At 37.2% G+C, this 25,624-nt stretch overlaps 1 protein-coding gene across 3 annotated transcripts in view; it reads right to left on the bottom strand.

Moving 5' to 3' along the window:
- EPS15 (epidermal growth factor receptor pathway substrate 15) overlaps positions 1–25,624 on the bottom strand; it is a 168,942-nt gene that overhangs the window by 71,791 nt on the left and 71,527 nt on the right. For 2 of the 3 annotated variants that reach the window (XM_059064018.2, XM_059064037.2), the window contains 4 exons: positions 23,674–23,874; positions 22,685–22,830; positions 20,847–21,003; positions 16,540–16,625 (listed from right to left, as the gene is read on the bottom strand). In XM_059064018.2, coding sequence (XP_058920001.1) covers positions 16,540–16,625; positions 20,847–21,003; positions 22,685–22,830; positions 23,674–23,874 — 590 coding nt within the window. The remainder of the gene's footprint in view (positions 1–16,539; positions 16,626–20,846; positions 21,004–22,684; positions 22,831–23,673; positions 23,875–25,624) is intronic. The other variant, XM_059064028.2, reaches the window with a different exon arrangement.

Below are 25,624 nucleotides of genomic sequence, written 5' to 3'. Positions count from 1 at the left end.
ATACCCTCCATAGTGTGGTGGGTCTTACCCAATAGTTTAAGGCCTTAAGAGAAAAAAAACGGAGGCTTCTCCAAGGAAGAGGCAATTCTATTTCCAAACTGTCTTCAGACTTGAGCTACAACATGAACTTTTACCTGAGTCTCCAGCTTATCATCCTGTTCTAGAGATTTTAGACTTGCCAGCTCCACAACTGTGTGAGCTAACTCCTTAAAGTAAATTGAAGGTAATATCTACTTTACATATCATACACAAAGATTGTTGTGAGGAGTAAAAACGAGAATACACAACGGTACCCAATATATCCTTATGCAACTTTAAAACCTACGTATTGATTTAACAAACAAATACTGAATTCTACTACATAACTGTCACTGTGCTGTACTTTAGTGATACAAAAAAAATAATGAGACAGACACTTTCCATTAAGTGTATGTGAGGGGTTGGGCAGGAGAACATAAAAAGATAACTGCAATGCAGGGTACTGGGTTCTACAACAGGTAAGTACAAGGTGCTGTGGGAACACAGAAGACGGGTACCTGACTCTGGAGAGGGTCTGAAAAGGCTTCCTTGGTATCAGTGAAGGCAGGATTATGGAATTGCAAAAATAAGCTGTGCAGGCAGTAAGTGGTATATTTATCATATGGTATTTCAAAAGAAATTATTCCAGCCTGGGAATGCTTTGTGACAGAGAACCTTGAAGACTTGGTTAAGATGGGGCTTCAGTTAAGCCTTGAAGGAAAGATCAATGTTGGGTAGAAAAATAGAATTTCAAATGCAAGGGAGAGCTTATGCAAGAAAGCAAAAAGGATGTCAGTACAATGGCAGACTAATAGGTAAACCAAGAAGAAAACTTCCCAAATTTGATGAAATACACACATCTACAACCCAAGAAGCTCAATGAACGCCAAGCAGGAAAACCCACAGAAACTCACAGAGACAATTATAATCAAATTGTTGAAAGACAAAGACAGAATTTTGAAAGCAATAAGAAAGGAAAGGCTTTTCATGTACATGGGATCAAAACTAAGGTTATCATTGGATTTCTCATCAGAAACCTTGAAGGCTGGAAGGCAGTGGGATGACATATTTAAAATGCTGAAATAAAAAAGAAACTGTCAACTGAAAATACTCTATCTGGAAAAACTGTCCTTCAGAAAAGAGGGAAAAATTAAGATATTCCCAGATAAACAAAAGCTGAGGATTTCATTACCATTAGACTTGTGCTATAAGAGATGCTAAAGGGAGTCCTTCAGATTGAAATGAAAGGAGGCTACTAGACAGTAACTTGAAGCCATACGAAGGTATAAAGATCTCCAGTAAAGGTAGATACATGGACAAAACCAAAAACTAGTACTATTGTAATTTTGGTTTACAACTCCCCTTTATATTTTCTATAAGATTTAAAAGACAAATGCATAAAAAATAATTATAAAGCTATGTTAGTGGATATATGATGTATAAAGATGTAATTTATGACATCAACAACATAAAGTGGAAGGGACAGAATTTACAGAAGTAGGATTTTGTATACCATCGAAGTTAAGTTGATATCCAGTCCAATTAAATCATTCAGTTTGGGATGATAAAATTCTGGAGATGAACGGTGACAGCTGTGTAACAACGTAAATACACCTATGCCACTGATCTATATATGCTTAAAAATGGCTAAAATGGTCAACTTTATGCTATGTATATTTTACCACAGTGAAAAAATTAATAAAAAAGAAAGCACAGAGGTGAGAAAATTCTAGACAGCAGACTAATTTATCTAAGATGGAGGGTTCATGTGTGGTAAATAAAGCTGGAATGGTAGATCAGGGTAAGATTATAAAAGAACTTCAGTACTGGGTAAAGACACACAGACTTTTAGTTCACTGGCGATGGGAGTCCCCAAAGATTTCTGAGTTGTGCTTTTTTAAACTCTGAATGGCATTATTTAACAACATAGCTCTTCTTTCTCTGCTGGCTTCTGCTCTGTGGGGGAAGAGAGGAAGCAGAGGCTCTTATTACTGAGAAAGCTGATGACAATTGCTAGAAAGGCAATAGAACACTCTGACTCTGCTTATCTTGGGAACTGTCAGAAGTCTTGAGCTAGATTAGAGTAACAACTACAGACAGTTGATAAGAAAATTCTGGCGTGTAATTCAAACCAGTCTGAAAGTTAGATGATCTTTCACTCTAAGAATTCATATTTAGTTGATAAAAACTTAAAGTTTGAGAGTAAAGACATTGATTTGTACCTTAAGTTTTTAATTTCTTTGCCTTAAATATATAATCATTATATAATTATGTATTATTTCACTCTTTCAACAAACAGCTATTGAGTATCTACTACATGCCAAAAAAGATTAAACCAGGGCCCCTACTTACAGTTTGCTGGGAAAACAAACATAGCCATTAATTATAAAACTGTTAAGATAACTGCTATAGGGACTTCCCTGGTGGCGCAGTGGTTAAGAATCCACCTGCCAATGCAGGGGACGTGGGTTCGAGCCCTGGTCTGGGAAGATCCCACATGCTACAGAGCAACTCAGCCTGTGTGCCACAACTACTGAAGCCTGCGCGCCTAGAGCCTGAGCACCGCAATGAAGAGCAGCCCCCACTTGCCACAACTAGAGAAAGTCTGTGCGCAGCAATGAAGACTCAATGCAGCCAAAAGTAAATAAATAAATAAATTAAAATATTGTAACAAATTCAATAAAGACTTTAAAGAAAAAAAAGATAATTGCTATAAAAGTTTAAGTGCATTCGGTCCTATGGGAAAAACTAAACTTTTTAGTTCTAAGAGGCTGGCTTTTTTTAATGAGCTTTAGTTTTGAAAAAAAAAAAAGTCCGAATGTATTCATGGGCATAAACTGTTGAAAGCCTAACTGGAATCAGGAGAAAACACAAACTTTGGGGTGTGGTTCACATGACCACTGGCCTGTCAGTGGCAGAATCCAAAATTAGATGTTTCACTTTTTAAAAGGAGAAATGAAAGTTTATTTTGCAAACCCCAAATAATTAATTTATTCTACTTATCTAGTAGGACAAAATGAGATGAAAAAACTCAAAGAAAAGAAATGTAAGACTAGAACTTGGTTTTCGTAATTTAAAAAAAAGGGATAATAAAGTTGATGGGGATGACTAATTTATATTCTATCTAGAAATACTTTGGCACAATTCCTACCACACAATAAGTGCTTAGTAAATGTCGGCAATCATCATCATCATACAATTTACTAGTATAAAAGTAGAACATTTACTGGCTTTTTGGAAAGTTGTAATCAAGCATCCAGAGTGATGGCAGTTAGGACTTAAGTATGTTGGTAGAGACTGACTCCTAAATCCTTCAGGAGCTGAAATTTCTTGGTAGATATTTTTGTTTCCCAAAGACAAACTGAAACACATTCTAAAAAGTATTGCTCTCTTAAAAGAGGTAAGTACCCCTTAATAAGCTACCAGTGCCACAAAATAATACAAGCAAATAAAACGTAATTTTTATAGAAAACAACTGATTCAGACCAGAGCAGTCCAAGAGAAATATGACACACATGTAATCTTAAATGATCGAATAGCTATATATTAAAAAGAAACAAGTGAAATTTATTTTAATGTTTTATTTAATCCAAGATATCCAAAATATTTACATTCTTCTTTTGAAATCCAGTATATTTTATACTAATAGCACATCTTAATTTGGATTAGCCATATTTCAAGTGCTCAATAGCCACATGTGGCTAGTGGCTACTATATTAGCACAGACTCAGACTTGAGCAAAGAGGGTTTCAAATAAGGGAAGTCTCCCTAAGCAGAGGTTTTAAATGATGAGCCATGTACTTTACGTGAAAATGAATTAAGGTGCCTCCTTATTACCAAACAAACACATACTACAATGTAGAGCTTTGATTACTCAATCAGTAACGCCATTGCTGAGGTAGTCACAATTGAGACCTTCTAGTATCAGTATCACAGGGCCAGAAACAGATCACGTTGGATTTTATAAGCAAAAGAATTCCAGATTCGACAGTATAAGCAATGCTCTCTCCAGAGCTAATGTTTTCTCACAGTATTTGAACTAAACTAAACTAAAAACATAATTAAAAAAAAAATTCAAACCATATGCTAACATTGCCTGAAACATTTTTTAAAAAAATCAGTTCTTGTATACGATTGAGGTAGAGATCTATATATTTAGGAACACAGATTCTGGCTGCCAAGCTACAGAGTTGCAGTCTCCAACTAGGGAAGAGAGTGCTCATTCAGCTATTCCAACCAATGTCTGCAGAGCACCTTTCAGTGAATGCTGTGCTCTAAGTGCTGAGCTAGGTTTTGAGGATGATGATGATGATTACTAACATGCATTGAGAATTTACCATGTTCCAGGAACCGTACTAAGCATTTTACATGGGATTATTCATATTTCTATTTTACAGATGAAGAAACTGAGGCACAGATAGTTAAGTAACTTGTCTAAGTCATGTCAGGAATCAAACCAGGCAATCTGGTTACAACACCCATGCTCTGAAATAATACTACACTATACTGCCTAATTAGAAATTTTAAGAGACGGTACTATCACACAGAGCTCAGAGACTACTGGGGAAAGAAATATAATTCAGTATTTTAAGTGTTCGGAGAGAAGGATATTGAGTGTTCTCTGAGCTGAAGTGGATATCAAGGAAAACTTTTTAGAAAACTTGTCCATCCCTCATCTCAAAAATCAGAATAAAACTGCTTACCCTTCAGCCGTGTTGCAAGAATTGAATAAGAGAATTTATATAAAGCAGGAATAGCACAATGCCAAATAACTATTATTGTAATCATCTATCCTGTTTACTGGCCCAAGACCAGGATAACAAACTGGCCTGACAGGATGTAGCTTTTACTTCCTGATGTTCTTGCTAAAAGGACAGAAGACAGGAAGGAAGTAGAAGCTGGTAGAAGACAAATAAATATTAACTACTGCCTCAGCATAATCCACCACCACCACACTATCTAAGAGACTAAAGCAATTTCTTGGTATGTTTTGCCTTTTCACTGCCACGAACTTCTCTATTTGAGCCACTTTACTTTCAGAACAAGGGTTCTTAAAAATTGGTCCATGGATAGTTTTTAAGGGTCCAGGAACTCCCGAAATAAATGCAAAACGGTGTACATGGATAAACATGTTCTTTTTTTCTGGAGGCAGAGTCTAATAGCCTTTATCAGATTCTCAAAGGAAATCCCTGACACAAGAACAGGTTGGCAAAATACGAAAAATCAGTCCATTAACCTTCAAGATTAAAAATCCTCTTGCCTACAAAATCTTCTTCTATAGTCTTCAAAATAAGCTGTTATTCATATGATCATTTGCTTTATTTCAACATTTAGTGATGGTTTGTAGTCTGCCATAAACTTTGCAGGAATTAAGTCTGGAAAATATTCTAATATTTATAACAAACTTTGATTTATTCATTCAACCAACTAACCTGTCCTGAAATTTTGTGGTGTCAGGCACTGTGTGCATTAATTTCTAGACATATCCAAATGAATAAGACAGAGACCCTGTCCTGAAGGAGTTCAAATTAAAACCAAAAAAAGACACATTAAAAAAAAAGATCAGGACTTCCCTGGTGGCACAGTGGTTAAGAATCCACCTGTCAATGCAGGGGACACAGTTCGATCCCTGGTCTGGGAAGATCCCACATGCTGTGGAGCAACTAAGCCCATGCACCACATCTACTGACCCTGTGCTCTAGGGTCCACTTCCCGCAATTACTGAGCCCGCGTGCTGCAACTGCTGAAGCCCTCGTGCCGAGAGCCCATGCTACACAGCAAGAGAAGCCACTGCAATGAGGAGCCCCCACCCTGCAACGAAGAGTAGCCCCCTGCTCACCACAACTAGAGAAAGCCCATGGGCAGTAAGCAAGACCTAATGCAGCCAAAAACTTAAAAAAAAGAAAAAGATCACACTAAAATGTGGTGAGTACTATTATAAAGGAATTAAGACTCTGTAAGTAGAAAGGAAAGAGGAACTAGCAATCAAGGTTTCAGGGAAGGTTTGACAAAGGAGATGATATTTAAGCTGGGCCTTAAAGCAGGAATAAAACTTTACAAGGTAAAAGGTGTGCTCAGGCAAAGGGGAAGAGTAGGATCAGAGGCACAGAAGAATAAAAACTGGTGGCACGTTGAGCTGAGAGGTAATAAGCCCACCCACCATACGGCTAGAGAAGAGGAATGAAACTGAAATGGTCCATTAGAGCACTATGTTGAACACTGAGAGAGAGTACAAGAGCAAACACATGGTATCTGTTTTAGGAGCTTTGCAGTAAGGGTCCCCAACCCCCAGGCCACAGACTGGTACCGGTCTGTAGCCTGTTAGGAAACAGGCCGCACAGCAGGAGGTGAGCGGCAGGCAAGCCAGCAAAGCTTCATCTCTATTTCCAGCTGCTCCCCATCACTTGCATTAATGCCTGAGCCCCGCCTCCTGTCAGATCAGCGACAGCATTAGGTTCTCCTACGAGCACGAACCCTACTGTGAACTGCGCATTTGAGGTATCTAGGTTGCGCGCTCCTTATAAGAATCTAATGCCTGATGATCTGAGGTGGAGTTGAGGTGGTGATGCTAGCACTGGGGAGCGGCTGCAAATACAGATTATCATTAGCAGAGGGTTTGACTGCACAGAGACTATAATAAATCGTTTGCAGACTCATATCAAAACCTTAACAGTGGGGCTTCCCTCGTGGCACAGTGGTTGAGAGTCCGCCTGCCAATTCAGGGGACACGGGTTCGTGCCCCAGTCTGGGAAGATCCCACATGATGCGGAGTGGCTAGGCCCATAAGCCATGGCCGCTGAGCCTGCATGTCCAGAGCCTGTGCTCTGCAACGGGAGAGGCCACAAGAGTGAGAGGCCCGCGTACCGCAAAAAACAAAACAAAAAAACCCCTATCAGTGAGTGGGAAGTGACAATTAAGCTGCATGTGGTGGCAGGTTTTATAGTGGCAAGTGAGTTGATGTACTTCAATTGTACAGCTGCACCTGGTGGCAGGCTTTAAGTCAGAATCTGACACTTATTTCAGTCCGTGCTTGGACCGCCCATTATTTTATTTACCTCTTTCCCGCACTGCACACTTGTCTCGGTCACAGTTGTGGTAAGCCCACAAGCTAACCCTACCCAAAATGAGTAAAAAACAAATGTCACTAGAGAGCTTTGAAAAGGGGGAAAGACCCAATGATGAAACAGCAGAAAACTGTAAGACTACCAACAAAAAGAAAACTGTATTTAAAAGAAAACACCAAGAATCCTACTTAAATTACGGGTTCATTGCAACAGGTGATTGACATTCTCCAAGCCCGCTTTGTATAATATGTGGCGACCAGTTACCCAATGCAGCCATGAAACCTTCAAAACTGCTTTGCCACATGGAGACCAAGCACCTGCATTAAAAAACAAGGCTTTTGGGCTTCCCTGGTGGCGCAGTCGTTGAGAGTCCGCCTGCCGATGCAGGGGACATGGGTTCGTGCCCCGGTCTGGGAAGATCTCACATGCCGCGGAGCGGCTGGGCCCGTGAGCCATGGCCGCTGGGCCTGCGCGTCCGGAGCCTGTGCTCCGCAACGGGAGAGGCCACAGCAGTGAGAGGCCCGCGTACCGCAAAAAAAACCAAAACAAAACAAAACAAAAAAACAAACAAGCCTTTGGAGTTTTTCAAAAGGAAAAAATGTGAACATGAAAAACAGAAGCAATTATTGAAGGCCACCACTTCATCAAATGTGTCTGCACTGAGAGCATCATTCTTAGTGGCTAAACGCATTGCTAAAGCTAAGAAGCCTTTTACTATTGGTGAAGAGGTGATCCTGCCTGCTGCTAAGGACATCTGTCATGAAATTTTAGGAGGGGCTGCAGTTCAAAAGGTGGCACGTGTTCCTCTTTCAGCTAGCACCCTAACTAGACAAATTGATGAAACAGCAGAGTATATTGCGGCACAATTGTTAGAGAGGATTAATGACTGTGGTATGCAATACAGGTTGACAAGTCTCCCAATGTTGACAACAAGGCAACAATGCTTGTTTCTGTGTGATATATTTTTCAGGAGGATGTGCATGAGGATATGTTATGTGCACTTTCGTTGCCAACCAACACCACAGCTGCAGAACTATTCAAGTCTTTGAATGATTACATATCAGGAAAACTGAATGGGTCATTTTGTGTCGGTATATGCATGGGCGGAACAGCTGCCATGACTGGACAGCCTTCTGGTTTCACTACTCGGGTCAAAGGGGTTGTTTCTGAATGTGAGTCTACGCACTCTGTCATCCATAGGGAAACGCTGGGTAGTGGGAAAATGTCACCTGAGCTTAACAGTGTTTTGCAGGATATCATTAAAATTATCAACCAAAGTAAGGTACATGCCCTTAACTCACGTTTGTTCGCACAGCTCTGCAAGATGGACACAGAGCACACACATCTTCTCTTATACACAGAAGTGAGATGGCTTTCTAAAGGTAGATCACTGGCCAGAGCTTCTGTGTTAAGAGAGCTGCTCCAGAGATTTTTTTTAGAAAAACAGTCACCACTGGAAGCACATTTCAGTGCCACAGAATGGGTCACAAAACTTGCTTACTTGTGTGACATATTCAACCTGCTCAACCAACTCAATCTGTCACTTCAGGGGAGAACGACAACTGTGTTCAAGTTGGCAGAAAAAGTGGCTACATTCAAAGCCAAACTTGAATTATGGGGGCGATGAGTGAACACTGGGATTTTTGACATGTTTCAAACATTGGCAGAGATTTTGAAAGAGACTGAGCCAGGGCCTTCTTTCTCCCAGCTGGTGTATGATCACCTATCTCAGCTTTCAAAAGACTCTGAGCATTACTTCCCAACCACAAAAGACCCCCAAACTGGGAAGGAATGGATCTGCGACCCATTTGTGAATAAGCCAGGTGAATCAACTTTGTCTGTGCTAGAAAAGGATCAACTGGTTGAGATGGCAAATGATGGTGGCCTTAAAAGTATGTTTGAGACAACTTCAAATCTCCATACGTTCTGGATGAAAGCTAAGGCGGAATATCCTGAGATTGCCACAAAAAGCAATGAAAAGGCTGGTTCCATTTCCAACACCCTATCTTTGTGAAGCAGGGTTTTCTGCAGTGACAGCAACAAAAACAAGATTACAGAGTAGACTGGACGTAAGCAACACACGTCGGGTGTCACTGTCTCCCATCACCCCCAGATGGGACCATCAAGCTGCAGGAAAACAAGCTCAGGGCTCCCACTGATTCTGCATTATGTTGAGCTGTATAATTATTTCCTTCTATATTACAATGTAATAATAATAGAAATAAAGTACACAATAAACGTAATGCACTTGAATCATTCCAAAACCATCCCCCCTAACCCCACACCCTGAGTCCGTGGAAAAACTGTCTTCCACAAAACCAGTCCCTGGTGCCAAAAAGGCTGGGGACTGCTGCTTTACAGTATCAAAGTGGGAGATGATCCTACTTTATTGTGGGAAGTAGCTAAGACAGAAGAATGGTCAGGATGCCAAGAGAACACTGTGAAAGAAGAGATTTTACACCATACTCAGAAAAGTGAACTGAGGTAAGGGTTAAAACTAGACAGAAAAAGCAGAAAGGACAGGACAGATTTCAGCAATACTGAACAAATTATTTTCTCTATATATCTATTATATAAGCTACATATATTGTATCTATTACATAAGCTAAGCAGTAGGGATAAACAGTGAGCAAGCAAATAGTCCCTATGATTAAGAAGTACACAGTCTAGTGAGATATCGAAATAAAACAGACAATTATGCTATGACAAGTGTAAATTTAAAAACTATGTAAGATAGGCTCTTAAATAAGATTTGATAGGTATGGGGGTTGGGAAGGGGAAGGCTTCCAGAGGAAATAACATCTAAGGTGAGATCTGAAGGATGAGGAGGAGTTGATCAGGCAAAGGAGATGAAGAGGTAGGAATGATTTCAAGAAACATCTCAAAAATAGAAGAATAAAATTGAGAAGAAAAATCTCAGGTTTCTAGCTTGAGTGACAATAAATGGTGATGTCACTGAGAAAGAGAAATAAAAGAGACAAGGATAGTGGTCAGGGAAAAATTAGTAAGTCAGGTCCTACTAAACATTCAGATGAAAACACTAGTTGGGCAATGAAAAATATAGGTGGTTCAGCTCAGGTGAGAGATCCAAGTATTTGATAAGATTATTTTAAAACCATTGCTTTCCCTTAAGTTAAAAATATTATACTAATTTAATCTGATTTATATAATTAAATCCCTATATAACAAATGTTGAAGGGATCATATAAAAAAATTTAAAGAAACAAATGACAGAAAGTCATCCTGCCTCAAGCTCCCAATGTCCTATATTTTCAACTAGAAACAATTTGGTGAACTAGGGAAGAAAACAACATCTCATTTTCTGACTGATAACAAAGAACATTCTTTACCCAACCAACTCTTGAGGTTATATATAGTTTTTTAATACCTCCATTGATTTGCAATGCTCAGAACAAATTATTATTCTAAGAAACATTCCTGGGGCTTCCCTGGTGGCAGAGTGGTTAAGAATCCACCTGCCAATGCAGGGGACACAGGTTCAAGCCCTGGTCCAGGAAGAGCCCACATGCCATGGAGCAACTAAGCCTGTGCACCACAACTACTGAGCCTGTGCTCTAGAGCCCGTGAGCCACAACTACTAAGCCCACATGTCACAACTACTGAAGCCTGTGAGCTTAGAGACCGCACACCACAACGAAGAGTAGCCCCTGCTTGCCGCAGCTAGAGAAAGCCCGCGTGCAGCAACGAAGACCCAACGCAGCCAAAAGTAAATAAATAAAATAAAATAAACATTCCTTTCTTCATTATGCTTTTCCGTGTTTTCCGAATTTTTATGAGTATGTATTATAACCATCACTCAGGGGGAAAAGGCAAATCTTGTAAAGCACCATATTCATTACATTCTCATTACAGTACCATATTATGTATGTTGTTTATTTGCAGGTTTGATTCCTGGACTAAAATTAAATATCTTCATCTGAAAACCAAACAAATAAGAAGGAGCTAATCTTCTGTCAGATGACAATTTAGTAAAAGCCACAAACAAAATCTGTTTAAATTCTTTTTTCCTGCTTTGTAGTTATATACGTCACTGCCTGATATATTAATAAAAGATTTAAAGGCTAAAGAGTAATATCATTGCACAGAAAAAATAGTCATTCACAGTAACAAAAGCCAAGGTTTATAATGTAATGTGTTAAAGACTTGGTGGTAATGACTTAATACAACCATTTACAAAACTGAATTTTAACGACCATAATTTTAGCATGGGTAGATGAGCCTTATTATGACATTACTGAAGTTGACAGATGATGGAAGTTTGCCTACACTGTAGATCTCACCTAAAATAAAAGCCTAGGGAAAATATTTTCACAAGTGTCAAGTATAAACGTATTACACATTTATAAAATGTGACTACAACTTAAAGCTTAATAAGGTTTTGAAGCATTATGATTTTCTTAATAAGACAGTCACAAAATGTTAGATTTTTTAATGTTTAGCTGTAATTCACTATATAAGACTGCCACTAGTACAACTTAACATTATGGTAGCTAGAAGTTAGTGAAATCTCAGTTTATCAAAATGTAACTAATACAGTACGTCCCTTACATACGAACAAGTTCCATTCCGAGAGCACATTCGTAAGTCCAATTTGTTCATAAGACCAACAAAGTTAGCCTACGTACCCAGCTAACACAATCAGCTATATAGTACTGTACTGTAACAAGTTTATAATACTTTTCACACAAATACATAAAAAACAAAAAAAACCACACAAAATAAAGAAAACATTTTTAATCTTACAGTACACTACCTTGAAAGTACAGTAGTACAGTACAACAGCTGGCATACAAGGGCTGTTGACAGTACCAGCTACATCACTGCTGCTTTTACACTTGCTTCCAGACATCCTGGGCTTTAAATAAAGATACTGTACTACTGTACTCTATAAGTACTGTAAAGTACACAAAAGCACAACCACTTGTAGAGGATGCACACACATGTCAATGTATGCCAGACACGTTAACTAACTTATGTGATTGGACATGTGAACACATGTTCACATCTTTGAAAGTTTGCAACTTGAAGGTTTGTATGTAGGGGACTTACTGTATTACAAGTGTTTGTATCGGCAAGAACACTTTATGTACGATGCTCTACTTCCTATTAAAACTCATTACAAAAACATTTCATAAGCAAAATAACTACTGTTGAAATCAAGCAAGCCCTAGAATACTGGGGTATGTGTCTATTTTTATAGGCTTGAGAAGCACAGATGACAAGTATTTTCAAATCTAGTTACTATTTTTAAAAATTTTTTAAATTAATTAATTTATTTATTTATTTTTGGCTGTGTTGGGTCTTTGTTTCTGTGTGAGGGCTTTCTCTAGTTGCGGCAAGTGGGGGCCACTCTTCATTGCGGTGCACGGGCCTCTCACTATCGTGGCCTCTCTCGTTGCGTAGCACAGGCTCCAGACGCGTAGGCTCAGTAGTTGTGGCTCATGAGTCTAGCTGCTCCACGGCATGTGGGATCTTCCCAGACCAGGGCTCGAACCCGTGTCCCCTGCATTGGCAGGCAGATTCTCAACCACTGCACCACCAGGGAAGCCCCAAATCTAGCTACTATTAAATGCACATTTCTCATAAGGCAAGCAAAAATGCTAATGGACTGTTTATAGACCATATGAAATGAAGTCTATACACCATTATAGACTGAGTAATCAAATGTTTACTTTTTCTTCAAACCAAAGTAAAAATGTTCTAAATCTTAATGAAAAGCTGTCTCATATAATAGAAAAAAATGTAGAACTAGAACTATACAACCAGGTTTGGGTGCCAGCCAGTACTTTTGCTGACCTGATGTATGACTTTGATTTTTTTCCCCCGTGAGTAAAAAAGAAATTGGATTATGTAATCTCCAAGGGTTTGTTTTTGTTTCTTTGTTTTTTGATTCCAATACTAAAAGCTTTATGTAATAGGCAAAGGCCAATTTTTGAGCTGGAAATAGAATTTGGTAGAATTCAGTAGAAGGCAGATAAGTCAAAACTAAACAATCCCGTTTTAAAAGGTGCCCAGACTAAGGTTACAGAATGTCAAGACATATTGTTCAAACTGGCAGATGATACTAAGGGTGATCACTAAAATTACTGTGGATTTGAAGCTATACTGTTTTTTATAGACATTTACTCTCAGAATTCATTCCTCCTTCTGGCAGAATTTTCATGTGGGGATACCCCCTCCTCCATGTGGTCTCGGTGGCAAACTAGCTCCCCACCCCCGACCCGGCAGCCCAGGACAGAGCTCATGACAAATCAGCAAACAATACAACCTTGGCCACTGACTGTTTCAGTAGGTAGGACCGTAAACCAGTCCAATCAGATTGAAGCTTAGGATTTGTTCAGGAACCGCCACAAGAGAGTAACTCCACTAGATCTGAAGTAATAGGTACATGAGACTCAGATGTGCAATAACCCCTTTGACAACATAACAGGAAAGCCTATCTGAGAATGGAACCATGCAGTGGAAGTGGAAACAAGAAATGGAGAGAGCAAGAGAACTGATTATATCATTTGAGCCCCAATACGAAGCTATGCTTTAAGCCATCCCTACCTCTAGGAGGTCTTAGTTTGACAAGTAAATAAATTCACTCACTTAGTCTAGGTTGAGTTCTTTCCTGCAACTGAAAAAAATCATAATTAAGTTTCTCTACAATAATCTCAACGTAGTCTCATGGATGAGGAAAGATCTTTCCCAAGTTCTTGCCATATAACCCTGCTAAATCATTTAATCCCCTTATGTCTCAATATCATCAACAAAAAGTATCAGCCATTATCTGCTTTAAAGTGTTGTGAAGGATAAAAAAAAATGTTTGTGTAAGTCAAATGATATTTAAATCCAATGTCCTGTGGATGGAAAAATGGTCTCACTTTTTAAAAAGTAATTTTAGGAGGTCATTTTTACAATGAGTATTACTATAAAAAGTTTCTAAGGAACAAGGGAATTAGGAAATACCAAAAGGACCTGCTGTATTTAGATTCAAATCTAATTGTATTCAAGTCTGTTTCTACACAGTACGTGAGTATAAGAAAGAAAATCCAACTCCAAATCAAGCAGTCCTGAGATCAGGTATGACTTCTACTGCTTACAGGTTTGTATGACTTTGGGTAAAATAACCTAAGCATCTTAACTCCGTACCTATAAAACAGAACAGTAATATCCATCTCAAGTTACAAGGTTTTTGTGAGGATCAAATGAGATAACAAGTTATGAAAGCTCTTGGCATGGTGTCTGCATTTAACATTCCTTCCATACAATGTATTAAATAATAATTTTTTCCTATTGTTATTCAAATGTCTGAAGTTGAAGGAAAACTGTATTTCGGGGAAAGGGAGGGGCAAATTAGGAGTTTGGGACTAACATATAAACACTACTCTATATAAAATAGATAACCAACAAGCACCTACTATATAGCACAGCGAACTACACTCAATATTTTGTTATAAGCTATAAGGGAAAAGAATCTTAAAAAGAATAGGTATATATATGTACAACTGAACCACTCTGCTTTACACCTGAAACTAACACAACATTGTAAATCAACTATACTTCAACAAAAATAAATTTTAAAAAAACTTCAAAAAAAAAGAAAACTGTACTTCATTCGTTCCAAGATATATTGATACCTATTTCACTATCCAGAATCAAATAGTACCTTATAGTTGTTGGAATGCCATTGTTTATTTGGCAGTGTTTTTTTCTATTTTCAGTGCTACATAATAGTGCATCCTGCAGTTAAAGGTTGCCTTAGATTTATTTATTATTTTTTTAAACACATTATTGGAGTATAATTGCTTTACAATGGTGTGTTAGTTTGTGCTTTATAACAAAGTGAATCAGCCATACATATACATATATTCCCACATCTCCTCCCTCTTGTGTCTCCCTCCTACCCTTCTATCCCACACCTCTAGGTGGTCACAATGCACCGAGCTCATCTCCCTGTGGCTGCTTCCCACTAGTTATCTATTTTACATTTAGTAGTGTATATATGTCCAAGTCCATGCCACTCTCTCACTTTGTCCCAGCTTACCCTTCCCCCTCCCCGTGTCCTCAAGTACATTCTCTATGTCTGTGTCTTTATTCCTGTACTGCTGGTAAGTTCTTCAGAACCCCTTTTTTTTTTTTTTAGATTCCATATATGTGTGTTAGCATATGATATTTGTTTTTCTCTTTCTGACTTACTTCACTATGTATGACAGACTCTAGGTCTATCCACCTCACTACAAATAACTCAAATTCGTTCCTTTTTATGGCTGAATAATATTCCATTGTATACATGTGCCACATCTTCTTTATCCATTCATCTGTCAATGGACATTTAGGTTGTTTCCATGTCCTGGCTATTGTAAACTGTGCTGCAGTAAACATTGTGGTACATGTCTCTCTCTGAATTATGGTTTTCTCAGGGTATATGCCCAGTAGAGGGATTGCTGGGTCATATGGTAGTTCTAGTTTTAGTTTTTTAAGGAACCTCCGTACTGTTCTCCATAGTGGTTGTATCAATTTACATTCCTACCAACAGTGCAGGAGGGTTCCCTTTTCTCCACACCCTTTCCAGCATTTATTGTTTCTAGATTTTTTGATAATGGCCATTCTAACTAGTGTGAGGTGATACCTCATTGTAGTTTTTATCTGCATTTCTCTAATAATTAGTGATGTTGAGCATCTTTTCATGTGCCTCTTGGCCATCTGTATGTCTTCTTCGGTGAAATGCCTATTTAGGTCTTCTGCCCATTTTTTAATTGTATTGTTTGTTTCTTTGATATTGAGCTCCATGAGCTGTTTGTATATATCAGAAATTAATCCTTTGTCTGTTGCTTCATTTGCAAATATTTTCTCCCATTCTGAGGGTTGTCTTTTCCTCTTGTTTATGGTTTCCTTTGCTGTGCAAAAGCTTTTAAGTTTCATTAGGTCCCTTTTGTTTATTTTCATTTTTATTTTCATTACTCTAAGAGGTCCCATTTGTTTATTTTCGTTTTTATTTTCATTACTCTAAGAGGTGGGTCAAAAAAGATCTTGATGTGGTTTATGTCAGAGAGTTTTTCCTATGTTTTCCTCTATGAGTTTTATAGTGTCTGGTCTTACATTTAGGTCTTTAATCCATTTAGAGTTTATTTTTGTGTATGGTGTTAGGTAGTGTTCTAATTTCATTCTTTTACATGTAGCTAGCTGTCCAGTTTTCCCAGCACCATTTACCGAAGAGGCTGTCTTTTCTCCACTGTATGTTCTTGCTTCCTGTGTCGTAAATTAGGTGACCATATAAGCATGGGTTTATCTCTGGGCTTTCTATTTGCCTTAGATTTAATAAGGTACAACGATTCCCATTTTAAGAACCATAGTACTTAACCAAATAAAGTAGTACTTACCCAAGATATACATTAGAAACAGAAAAGTGTGCATGTATTTATATAGTCAGGTATAATTTTACTTTACATACCTCTGTAGGTCAACTATTTCATTGTTAAGGGTATCTAGCTCCTTAATAGCAGAGAAATCTGCAACTGGACTTGATCCTATGATGTTCTAAAAACAAAGAGTTCACAATTATAACATTATTACTATAAAATTGCATGTGGCAAAGCATTAAAAATGTTTAAAAGCACTATATGGATACATATTTTATGGTATTACTAACACTTTTAATTCACTTAAGAAAACACTATCTTGTGCAATTTTATACACACACACAGAGGTAGTTATATACTGAGACATTTTCCCTTAAACTCTCTAAAAGCTGTTGTTCTATAATATATACCACCACTTGAGATCCCAATGTCTTCATCGCATGATCTTAGCCTGTCTAGAATGTTGCAGTAAAGCAGATATCAGATTTATAAACTAATTCCTCCACTGAAACATAAATTTCTTGGGGAGGTGAATTGTGATTTATTTGTAATTGTATTAAATAAATGGTGGTTGATTTTATTTAATTCAACAAGTATTTACTTTTATTAAATGCTTTCAGTGTCTATTTAAAGTAAAACCAACCACTCAGCATGTTCCATAGTAAATATTAATATCACCATACATGAAACTGTCTTATATGACATCCTTTACATATGGTTTTCTTTTAATAATGGGAGGTGTCAAAATTAGTCTCTGAATGGTATCTGTATTTAGAAAACCTAGCTGGGTTTATTCTGGGCTCTGCTGTTTTACTAGCTGCATGATCTTCACTGCAAAACAGGGAAATAATCTCTGCCCTGCCCACTTTAAAAATTAAATAAATATTGCATATGAAGTCCCTCTACAAACTTTATGTTATTTTATAAATGTGAGCTATTATTATACTTAACTTCCTCAACAGAATATGCTCTTGAAAGTTGGAAAGGCTCCCAATGACTTGCTTCCACCCTGGCTCAGTCCCCTTTGTGAACCATTTTTGATGCCTTATATAGCTGGCTGAAGTCAAGGCAAAAAGATAACTGCTCCTTCAAACACTTGACCTACACCCAATGCTACAACCAAACTGACAAATAACAGGATGATCATCATCAGCAAATGTTAAAACTGAGGCCTAAACATGTAAAACTAAGATATATTGAGGACCTTATTAGCAGAACATAAAACTTAGTAGTATACTTATGTTGCTGTGAACTTAAGGTATGTCACCAACTTGCACAACAGAAGAAGAAACCTAAAAGTTCACAGTATCCTATCTGCTCACATTTATATAATGGTTTACAAATTTACTAAGTACTAATCTGAAAACTGGTCTGTAGGTAGGGCAGATATTATTATTAACCCCATTTTAGAGCTAAGGAAACATATTAAATGACGTGCTTAAAGTTGAACCCAGCTAGCTAATAGGGCTATATTGATCAGGAGACTTCTAATCAAATTCAAGTGCTATTTCACATTATGCCCCTTGGCACCTGCATATTAAGATCATTTAGGTAAATGAAACCATCACCCTAAAAGCCGACTTGATAAACAGGTATATCAATAAAATGTGGCAAATAATTCCTTCTATATTTCTTTATGCTATACTGCATAACCGTCCTCATATGTTTTGTTTTGTTTTGACTATCAATACCAAAACTCATCCATTAGGATTCAATTAATGCTATTCTCAATTTTATATTAATTACAGATTTGTACCAAATATGCCTCTTACTATGTTTTACTATTATGTGTTTCACTGACACATAGACCCTTATCATTCTAAAAAGTCAGAAATTTTAAAGTGGGTTTCTGAATGTGACAAGTATTTACTAGGATTTTAACTCTGCCCAAACTTGACTTATGAGCTAATTAAGCCTGGCCAGACAACTTGAAAGGCGAACAAAATGAAAAATTAGCACTTAGTCTCACTTTTATCACCAAGAGTAACTTACATCACATAAGTGCTACTGAGAAATTTGCTATCAGAGGTGCAATCAAACCAAGAAACTCAGGACTCCCATACCTGTTCTGTCACTCTAACTCAAAAAAAGTGACTCACATTTGACAGTCTTTCACTATTAAAAATATCATCAAATAAAAAGAGTGAGACAAATAAGTTTAACTTCAAACAAGTTATAAGGTAATACCATAGATGACTCCAGAATGAAGATTAGTGTACTTAGTTGGTACTGATAAGTGTACTTGTGTCACTCTCAATTGCTGACACAAAAAGTAAACTCCTGTTCTAGAGCAATAAAATAACATGCAATCAGGAAGCACAGAAAAAGTTCGGCTAACAGTATATAAAGTATAAGAAGGGCATATGAAGAAAAATCTACCATGCCCCCTTCTTGCAAAATATTTTCTCTCACCTTGTTTTGTGTATTACACAAAAATTCCACTTCGGTGATTTTAGTGGATCAGAGAGCTTAGGGAAGGCAAGTTAAAATGCACATGAGGACCAAGTGACAGACATGTAACAAAAGCATGCTGTTTAGGTATTTTCTCTGCATTAACTTTGAGGCATAAACAACCTCTAATTTCAAAATGTATCTTGTAAACCAAAAACAGTAATGCTAAAAAAGGCATAAAGTAAAGCTCTAACCTTGAGAGAGTAGAGTTAAGAAACTGACAGTACAAGAAAGGCGAAAAGCAGAGTGCTGCAGAATGGAAAAAATAGTCCAAACTAGAAAAAACACAGAAAGGAAAGCAACATTCAAAAAAGGATTAGTCAAAGCTGCAAAAAAATGCAGTTCTAAAAAAATTAGATTATAAAGAGAAAAGAGATTATTTGAAAGACAAAACAAACACAAATTTTAATTTTTAAGGTTAAAATTTTTGGTTATAGATAAAACAACAGTGATAAAATCCCATTTTAATGAATAATACTGATATCTGACATGGACGAAAGTATCTATGCTCTAGTGAATGGACTTCAGTAAATCTACTTAATTGAAAATTCTGTATAGCAGATGCAACTCAAAGTGCCTACTAATGTTACAGAGACTTCAATGAACAAACAATTTGCTTCAGAAAGTTCTGCTGTATGTGTACTTTGTGTTGGTGGGAGACTCTGTGGGTATAAAATGAAGGCAGCAAGGAAAAAGAGCAGTCTACATAGGTGAAAGATGAAACAACACAGAGTTCCATAACTGAGATACAGTTAGAGCAGGAGGCATAAATACAAATTTGTAACCTTTATCTTTCTGGGTGGCATCACTTTTAGCCTCCTCTACAACTTAGGGAACCCATGTCCTACATCAAAAGAAATCTCAGAAATTCACAAAATGCTCCCCCCAAAACACTCACAAAGCAGATAAAATCAAGTAGTTACTTAATGTGAAAATAAGAATAAAAACTCTTATAAGTAACTTCTATACTTAGTGGCTATAAATTTCCATTTAGTTGACTTAGAAAAAAATCCACTTTTGACTGTTACTAGATTTGTTAAAATGGGATTTTTTAACCTATGTGAAAAAATTAATGCAAGACATTCTACCGACATTTTAAAGAGAACTCTCCTGATACCAAATATGTGACAACTCCTATATATGTAACTCTGAAGAATCACCACATCCATGTTACTTTGTAGGTCACAAGATACTTAAAGACACAAAGTATGGAGGGCAAACAGCCACTGGAGCATGCAAGTCCTTTTAAAGCTCTATTATAAGGCCAAGATATTATAAACCACAATATTAGGAAGGGTTTCTAGATGAGAAGAGAAAAATCAAGGTACAGCATTACTGAAACATGTAGTTTTGAAAATTCCCACAGCTGGCCAGAACCAAAAGTAGCTAAAACCTGTTTCTAGCTGTTCAGATATGAAATTCGGTTGTATGCTCAGGAATAGAGGGTCATCTATATGGCAAAAGCCACACAGACTTTTCTCAACAAGTTTTTCTTTTCTTTTTTTTTTTTTATGTAAAATTGACAACAAGCAATCATAATCTCCTAGATTTTGTTTTCAAATCTGTATTGTTTTCTCCAAGAGTGAATTATCAAATGAAATGCAGTAATTTAATTCTTATAGGTTTCATTTAAAATTTACACTCTATTCATAAAAATTAATTCACAAATCCACAGGGGAAAAACAAGACCGCATTTTCCAGTTTTAAGACTGGAAAGTATGGTTGTCATATGTGTGATGAATGGTGGGATAAAGGAACTGTAGCCCAAGGATATCATACAAGGTATTCTAACATATTTATAGGCACAAATTAAACCGCAAACAGTATATTGCTCTGTTTCTAGCCAGATACATTTTCTCCACTATTCCATACAAATCGATTCTGTCACCTGACATAGCATTTGTTCTTTTCTGTTAATGCATTAAAGTTTTCTTTTAAGTTGTCTTACCTTTTGTAAAGTGGCCCTATCTGATGGTGGAATCATCTCAGGAGTAAGAATGTGAGGAGGATCAATGCCCTTTGTTAACTTTTGATTGATTAAGTGAAAAGCCAAGGCAAACTGATCTTTTGAAAGCTTCCCACAGTCCTTTGTGTCACATAATGCCCTGTACAAATAAACAAAATGAACAGTATGTGAATGTCACAATTACCATTCTAAAAATCCAGGGGAAAATTAATATGACTATGTAGCTTTGAAATAATCACCAATTGAATTACAAAATAAAGTCATACCAACTTATGGCTAGCCAAAAACTCACAAATGTTAGAAGAGAGATATCGGCTAAAATGGTAAGAAAAAGAGATTGTTCACCTTGGTGCTGAGCAGGGCCCTCTAATTTGGGTTTGCTCTGTGCTTTCTTACCAATTTCCAGAACCGCTACGGAGTAAAAGCTGTGGTGGGCCAAAGAATTCCAACATTCTCTACGCCCAACATTTTCAACATTAAAACATGTTAAAAATGAAACCTAAGTTTCAACAAATTTGGTTCGTTAGTGGCATTAGAATGATTCTAAAACAAGCAAAATACTCCATGTCAGCTTGTTTCCTACAACTTTTGAAGTAGGAGGATGTCGGGATCACCGTCAAAGAAAAATAACAGCTGCAAATGGAGATCACGTGTGGAGAGAAGGCAGCAATCTGGAAACCTTTACAAAAATCACTTGAAGAGAAACAGCAAATGTTTTATTCTATTTGCTTCCCCCCACCCCGACCGCTTTTTTTTAAGGTCAGCTTTCTAAAGTCCTGATCTGTTTGATTCATTGAAAACCAAAGTGGCCTGATGAAAAGACTATGGGCTACGGTGTCAAAGAAACCTTAAATTCCAGCTTTTCTACTTATTTCTTCTTGTGACACTGGCCACATTTTTTAACCTCTCCAAGCCTTAGTTTCTTCATCTATAAAGTGGAGATTACATCTATCTTGCAAGGTTACTGTGAGAATTAAAGACAAAGTACATAAAAAGTCTGGGCATAATGGCAAACCCATGACAGCTGCCATTTATTCAGCACAGTATCTAGCCTATGCACTTCAAAGTCTGGGCATAATGGCAAGCCCATGACAGCAGCCATTTATTCAGCATAGTGCCTAGCCTAGGTACTTGAAAGTGGCAGCTATCACTAGTTACATATATTTAATCTTTCCCAGTCTTGGGTTCTTGTTCCTTTTAAGGCAGACCTGCTGTCCTTTGTTCTTTTCTAAGTTCCTCTTTGCAACTATATGGTTCCACTTCTAATGTTTGCTGCCCCTTGAAAACCTAATGATAACTAACCTCGGTATAGTCAGGTGGACTGGCAGCAGGCACACTATAGAAAGCATTTTCATTATATTATCTCATTTAATGTGAAATTCACTAGAGACACTAAAGTTTGTCAATTTTAAGGACCAAGTGTATAGTTCCCACGTAAAAGTATAAAAGTGTACATATACCCTATAGAAAGAATTATACAAGTATACCTTGAAGATTCTGGGTTTGTTTTATATTGTTTCAATTTCAGAATTTTGGATTCTCCTTTAAAAACTGAAGTTTAATTAGCTGATATAAACCAATGCTGGATGTTAACATTCTAATAACCATTAACTGACACCGTCAATCTAATAAAACTATAGGTAACCCATTCTCAAGCTTTTGTCCACTATCCAGAAGAAATCATCAGACTTAAATTTTTCTCTACAAAGAATTCTAAACAAAAACTGTCCTACTTACAAATGCCTAAAAATAAGAATCTACAAAACTAGAGTTGATACAAACCATATTTGTTTTTTAAATCAACTTAAATAAAGTCTTACCAAATATGGGCTAGTAAGGCAGAAGGTAAACCTGTCTTCAGGAAGATTTCACGGACTTCCAATCCAGACACAAATCCATCCATATCTTTATCAGTTTTCAAGAAGATTTCATCATATTTAGCTTTTTCTGCAGGGGATACAACCCACTACAGGAAAAAAATATATATATAGTATTTCCACCAAAATGAAACAAACTTTGAAGTGTCCCTCTTTCAGCCCATGACAGTAACTTTCACAAATTCTGTGCAATTCTACCCCACTAACTATAGCAACAGTGCGTCACTTCCATCACACCCCAATTGAAATGCTGTGATGAAGAGAAAATTACAGAGTAAAAATACAGGTTAGCTATAGGGACTATACTTAAAGATGCCCATTTTACTTTTTTTTAAGTAATGAGTAAATTCAAGCACAGTTAACTCTTGACTTATGAATGACCACATTAAGATGCGTAACTAGGAGAATCTACATAAACAAAAGATTCAGATAATTCTAAATCTCCATTTTTTTATAGTTTCATTCCCCATTCTTAACTGTAGCCAAACTGGCTGATTTGCATATTGTGTCCTTATTTTCCATTACTCAACCTACCAAGAAGCAGGTTGTAGGAAAAAAAAGGCCTTGAACAACCCCAAATTGGAAAATTTGATCCCAAAGAATCAAGAGTTAACTAGAGCTAAACAAACAAAACATCTATTAACTTTGCCAGGGCAAGCATGCCAGATTAACATGGAGTATCTTTTTTCTCCAACTTTAATTCCAGGTAGATCAAGGCAAAGCCAATGAAACATCCATATGACCTAAGTAAGGCCAAATGCAGGAGAGGATTATGTCTTCTCTAGGACATCACATTATATAGGTTCAACCAGAGGGAGCTCTGAATTTTTGATCCCTTTGATTGCTCCTTCTATCTTCATCAAGCAATCAACTGTTAAATGCCATGCATTTTGTTTTTTTAAAAAAGTCCTTTAACACTGATAAATCTATACCTGTCTTAACGGTGCTTTGGTAGGTAAAATGCCTACAGGTGGTAAGGAGTGGTAAGGTTCCTTGGCTGATGTTGAAGAGGGGATCAACCGCACAGAGCGTGATATACTGACCGTTTTCCTCTTAGAAGGTGGCACCAAGGCTGGAGGCAAGGACACTGGCACAGGTTCTTTCTCCAATGCACAGTATACCAAAAACATGGCCTTCAAAACAGATGAACCAGGGTCATATATATTAAAATCATTTAACAACATCCACCCACGAACTGATTATTGTTCAACAAAAAAGCATCTTCAAGCTGCCTCAAATCCTTTTATTAAGAAATTAGGCTGGGAAGAAAAGAAAGAGGAAAAGAGGGAGAGATGAAAGGAAGGACAGAGAAAAGGAAATAAATCAAAACTAAGCAACTTTTAGGAAGATATCCTAAGCAGTAAAAACTTAGACACACACCCTTCAAGTAAAGGTCTTGTAATGTCAAAAGAAAACAACCTGGGAAAAAAAAATATTTGCAGGGCTTCCCTGGTGGCGCAGTGGTTGAGAGTCTGCCTGCCGATGCAGGAGACATGGGTTTGAGCCCGGGTCTGGGAAGATCCCACATGCCACGGAGCAGCTGGGCCCGTGAGCCATGGCCGCTGAGCCTGCGTGTCCAGAGCCTGTGCTCCGCAATGGGAGAGGTCACAGCAGTGAGAGGCATGCGTACCGCAAAAAAAAAAAAAAAAAAAAAAAAAAAAAAAAAAAAAAAAAGAGGAAAAAAAAATATTTGCAAAGAAAGAATTAACTTCCCTAATATATAAAGAATACTTAGATATTAACAGAAAAAAAAACACAAAATGCAGTAGGAAAATGGGCTAAGAGTATTAACAGATACCTTATAGAAAAGTATATATCACAAATGGCCCATCCTTTAACTTATAAAAATATGCTCACTTTCACTCCCAAGAAAACGGCAAGTTAAAACTATATGAAAATACCATTTTCCTTCTAATGGCAAAAGTCCAAAGTTTCATAACACAATTTGTTAGCTAGACTGGGCAAACAGGCACTCTCGTACATTGCTAGTGAGATCTCAAACTGGTACCAAGACTGCTGAAGGGTATTTTGGCAACATCTACCAAATTATTTATTTCCCTTTTGGCTCAGCAATCTGACATCTGGGAGTCTATCCTCAGATATCCTCTACCTGCTTGCATAGGAAATGCTGTATGAAATAGGTTTTTAATTATAAAATTGTTTGTATCAGCACCCAAGTGCTCATCAGCAAAGACTGGTTTAAAAAACGATGGTATACGCATACAATGAAATACTATCAAACAAACCAACCACCCACCCACCCAAGAAAAAGCAAATCCATGGGAAATATTCTGTATCTTAACTTCGGCGGTACCTTCACAGATATATACAATTGTCAAAACTCATCAAATTATATACTTTAATTGAATGCAGTTCATTGTATGTAAAGTAGTCCTTAATAAAGCTGACCAGAAAAAGAATCATGGAGCCCTCTATGTGAAAAGATATCCAAGATACTATGTTAACATGAAAAAAGTATAGCAGTGAACAGTGTGTATGTATAATAATAGTGTGTAACCTTTATGGTAAGGGGATAATAATTATTCATATCTGTTTCTGTTTCCATTAAGAAATTCTAGGAGGATAAACAAGAAAGGAAGGATAAATAAGAATATATAGAGTAGGTATAAATGGAGCAGTTAAGGACAAGGATGGGACTAACATCTTTTTCCACTGAATATCTTCTTATATTGTACTGATTTCTGAACCACAAGAATGTATTACCTATTAAAATTATTTTAAATTACTAAATACAAAAAACCCCACAAACTTCCTATTTCCAAAAGCTTGAAACTCCAGAAAGAAAACAATCTGGTTAACACATACTCTCAAACAAATTCACAATATATGTAATATTATTAGCTTGGCACTGAGCTAAAAGAA

The sequence above is a fragment of the Kogia breviceps genome, chromosome 1 (genome assembly GCF_026419965.1).
Source record: "Kogia breviceps isolate mKogBre1 chromosome 1, mKogBre1 haplotype 1, whole genome shotgun sequence".
NCBI lineage: Eukaryota > Metazoa > Chordata > Mammalia > Artiodactyla > Physeteridae > Kogia > Kogia breviceps.
The sequence above is the reverse complement of the archived record's forward strand: the minus strand, read 5'-3'. Positions and strand labels throughout refer to the sequence as shown.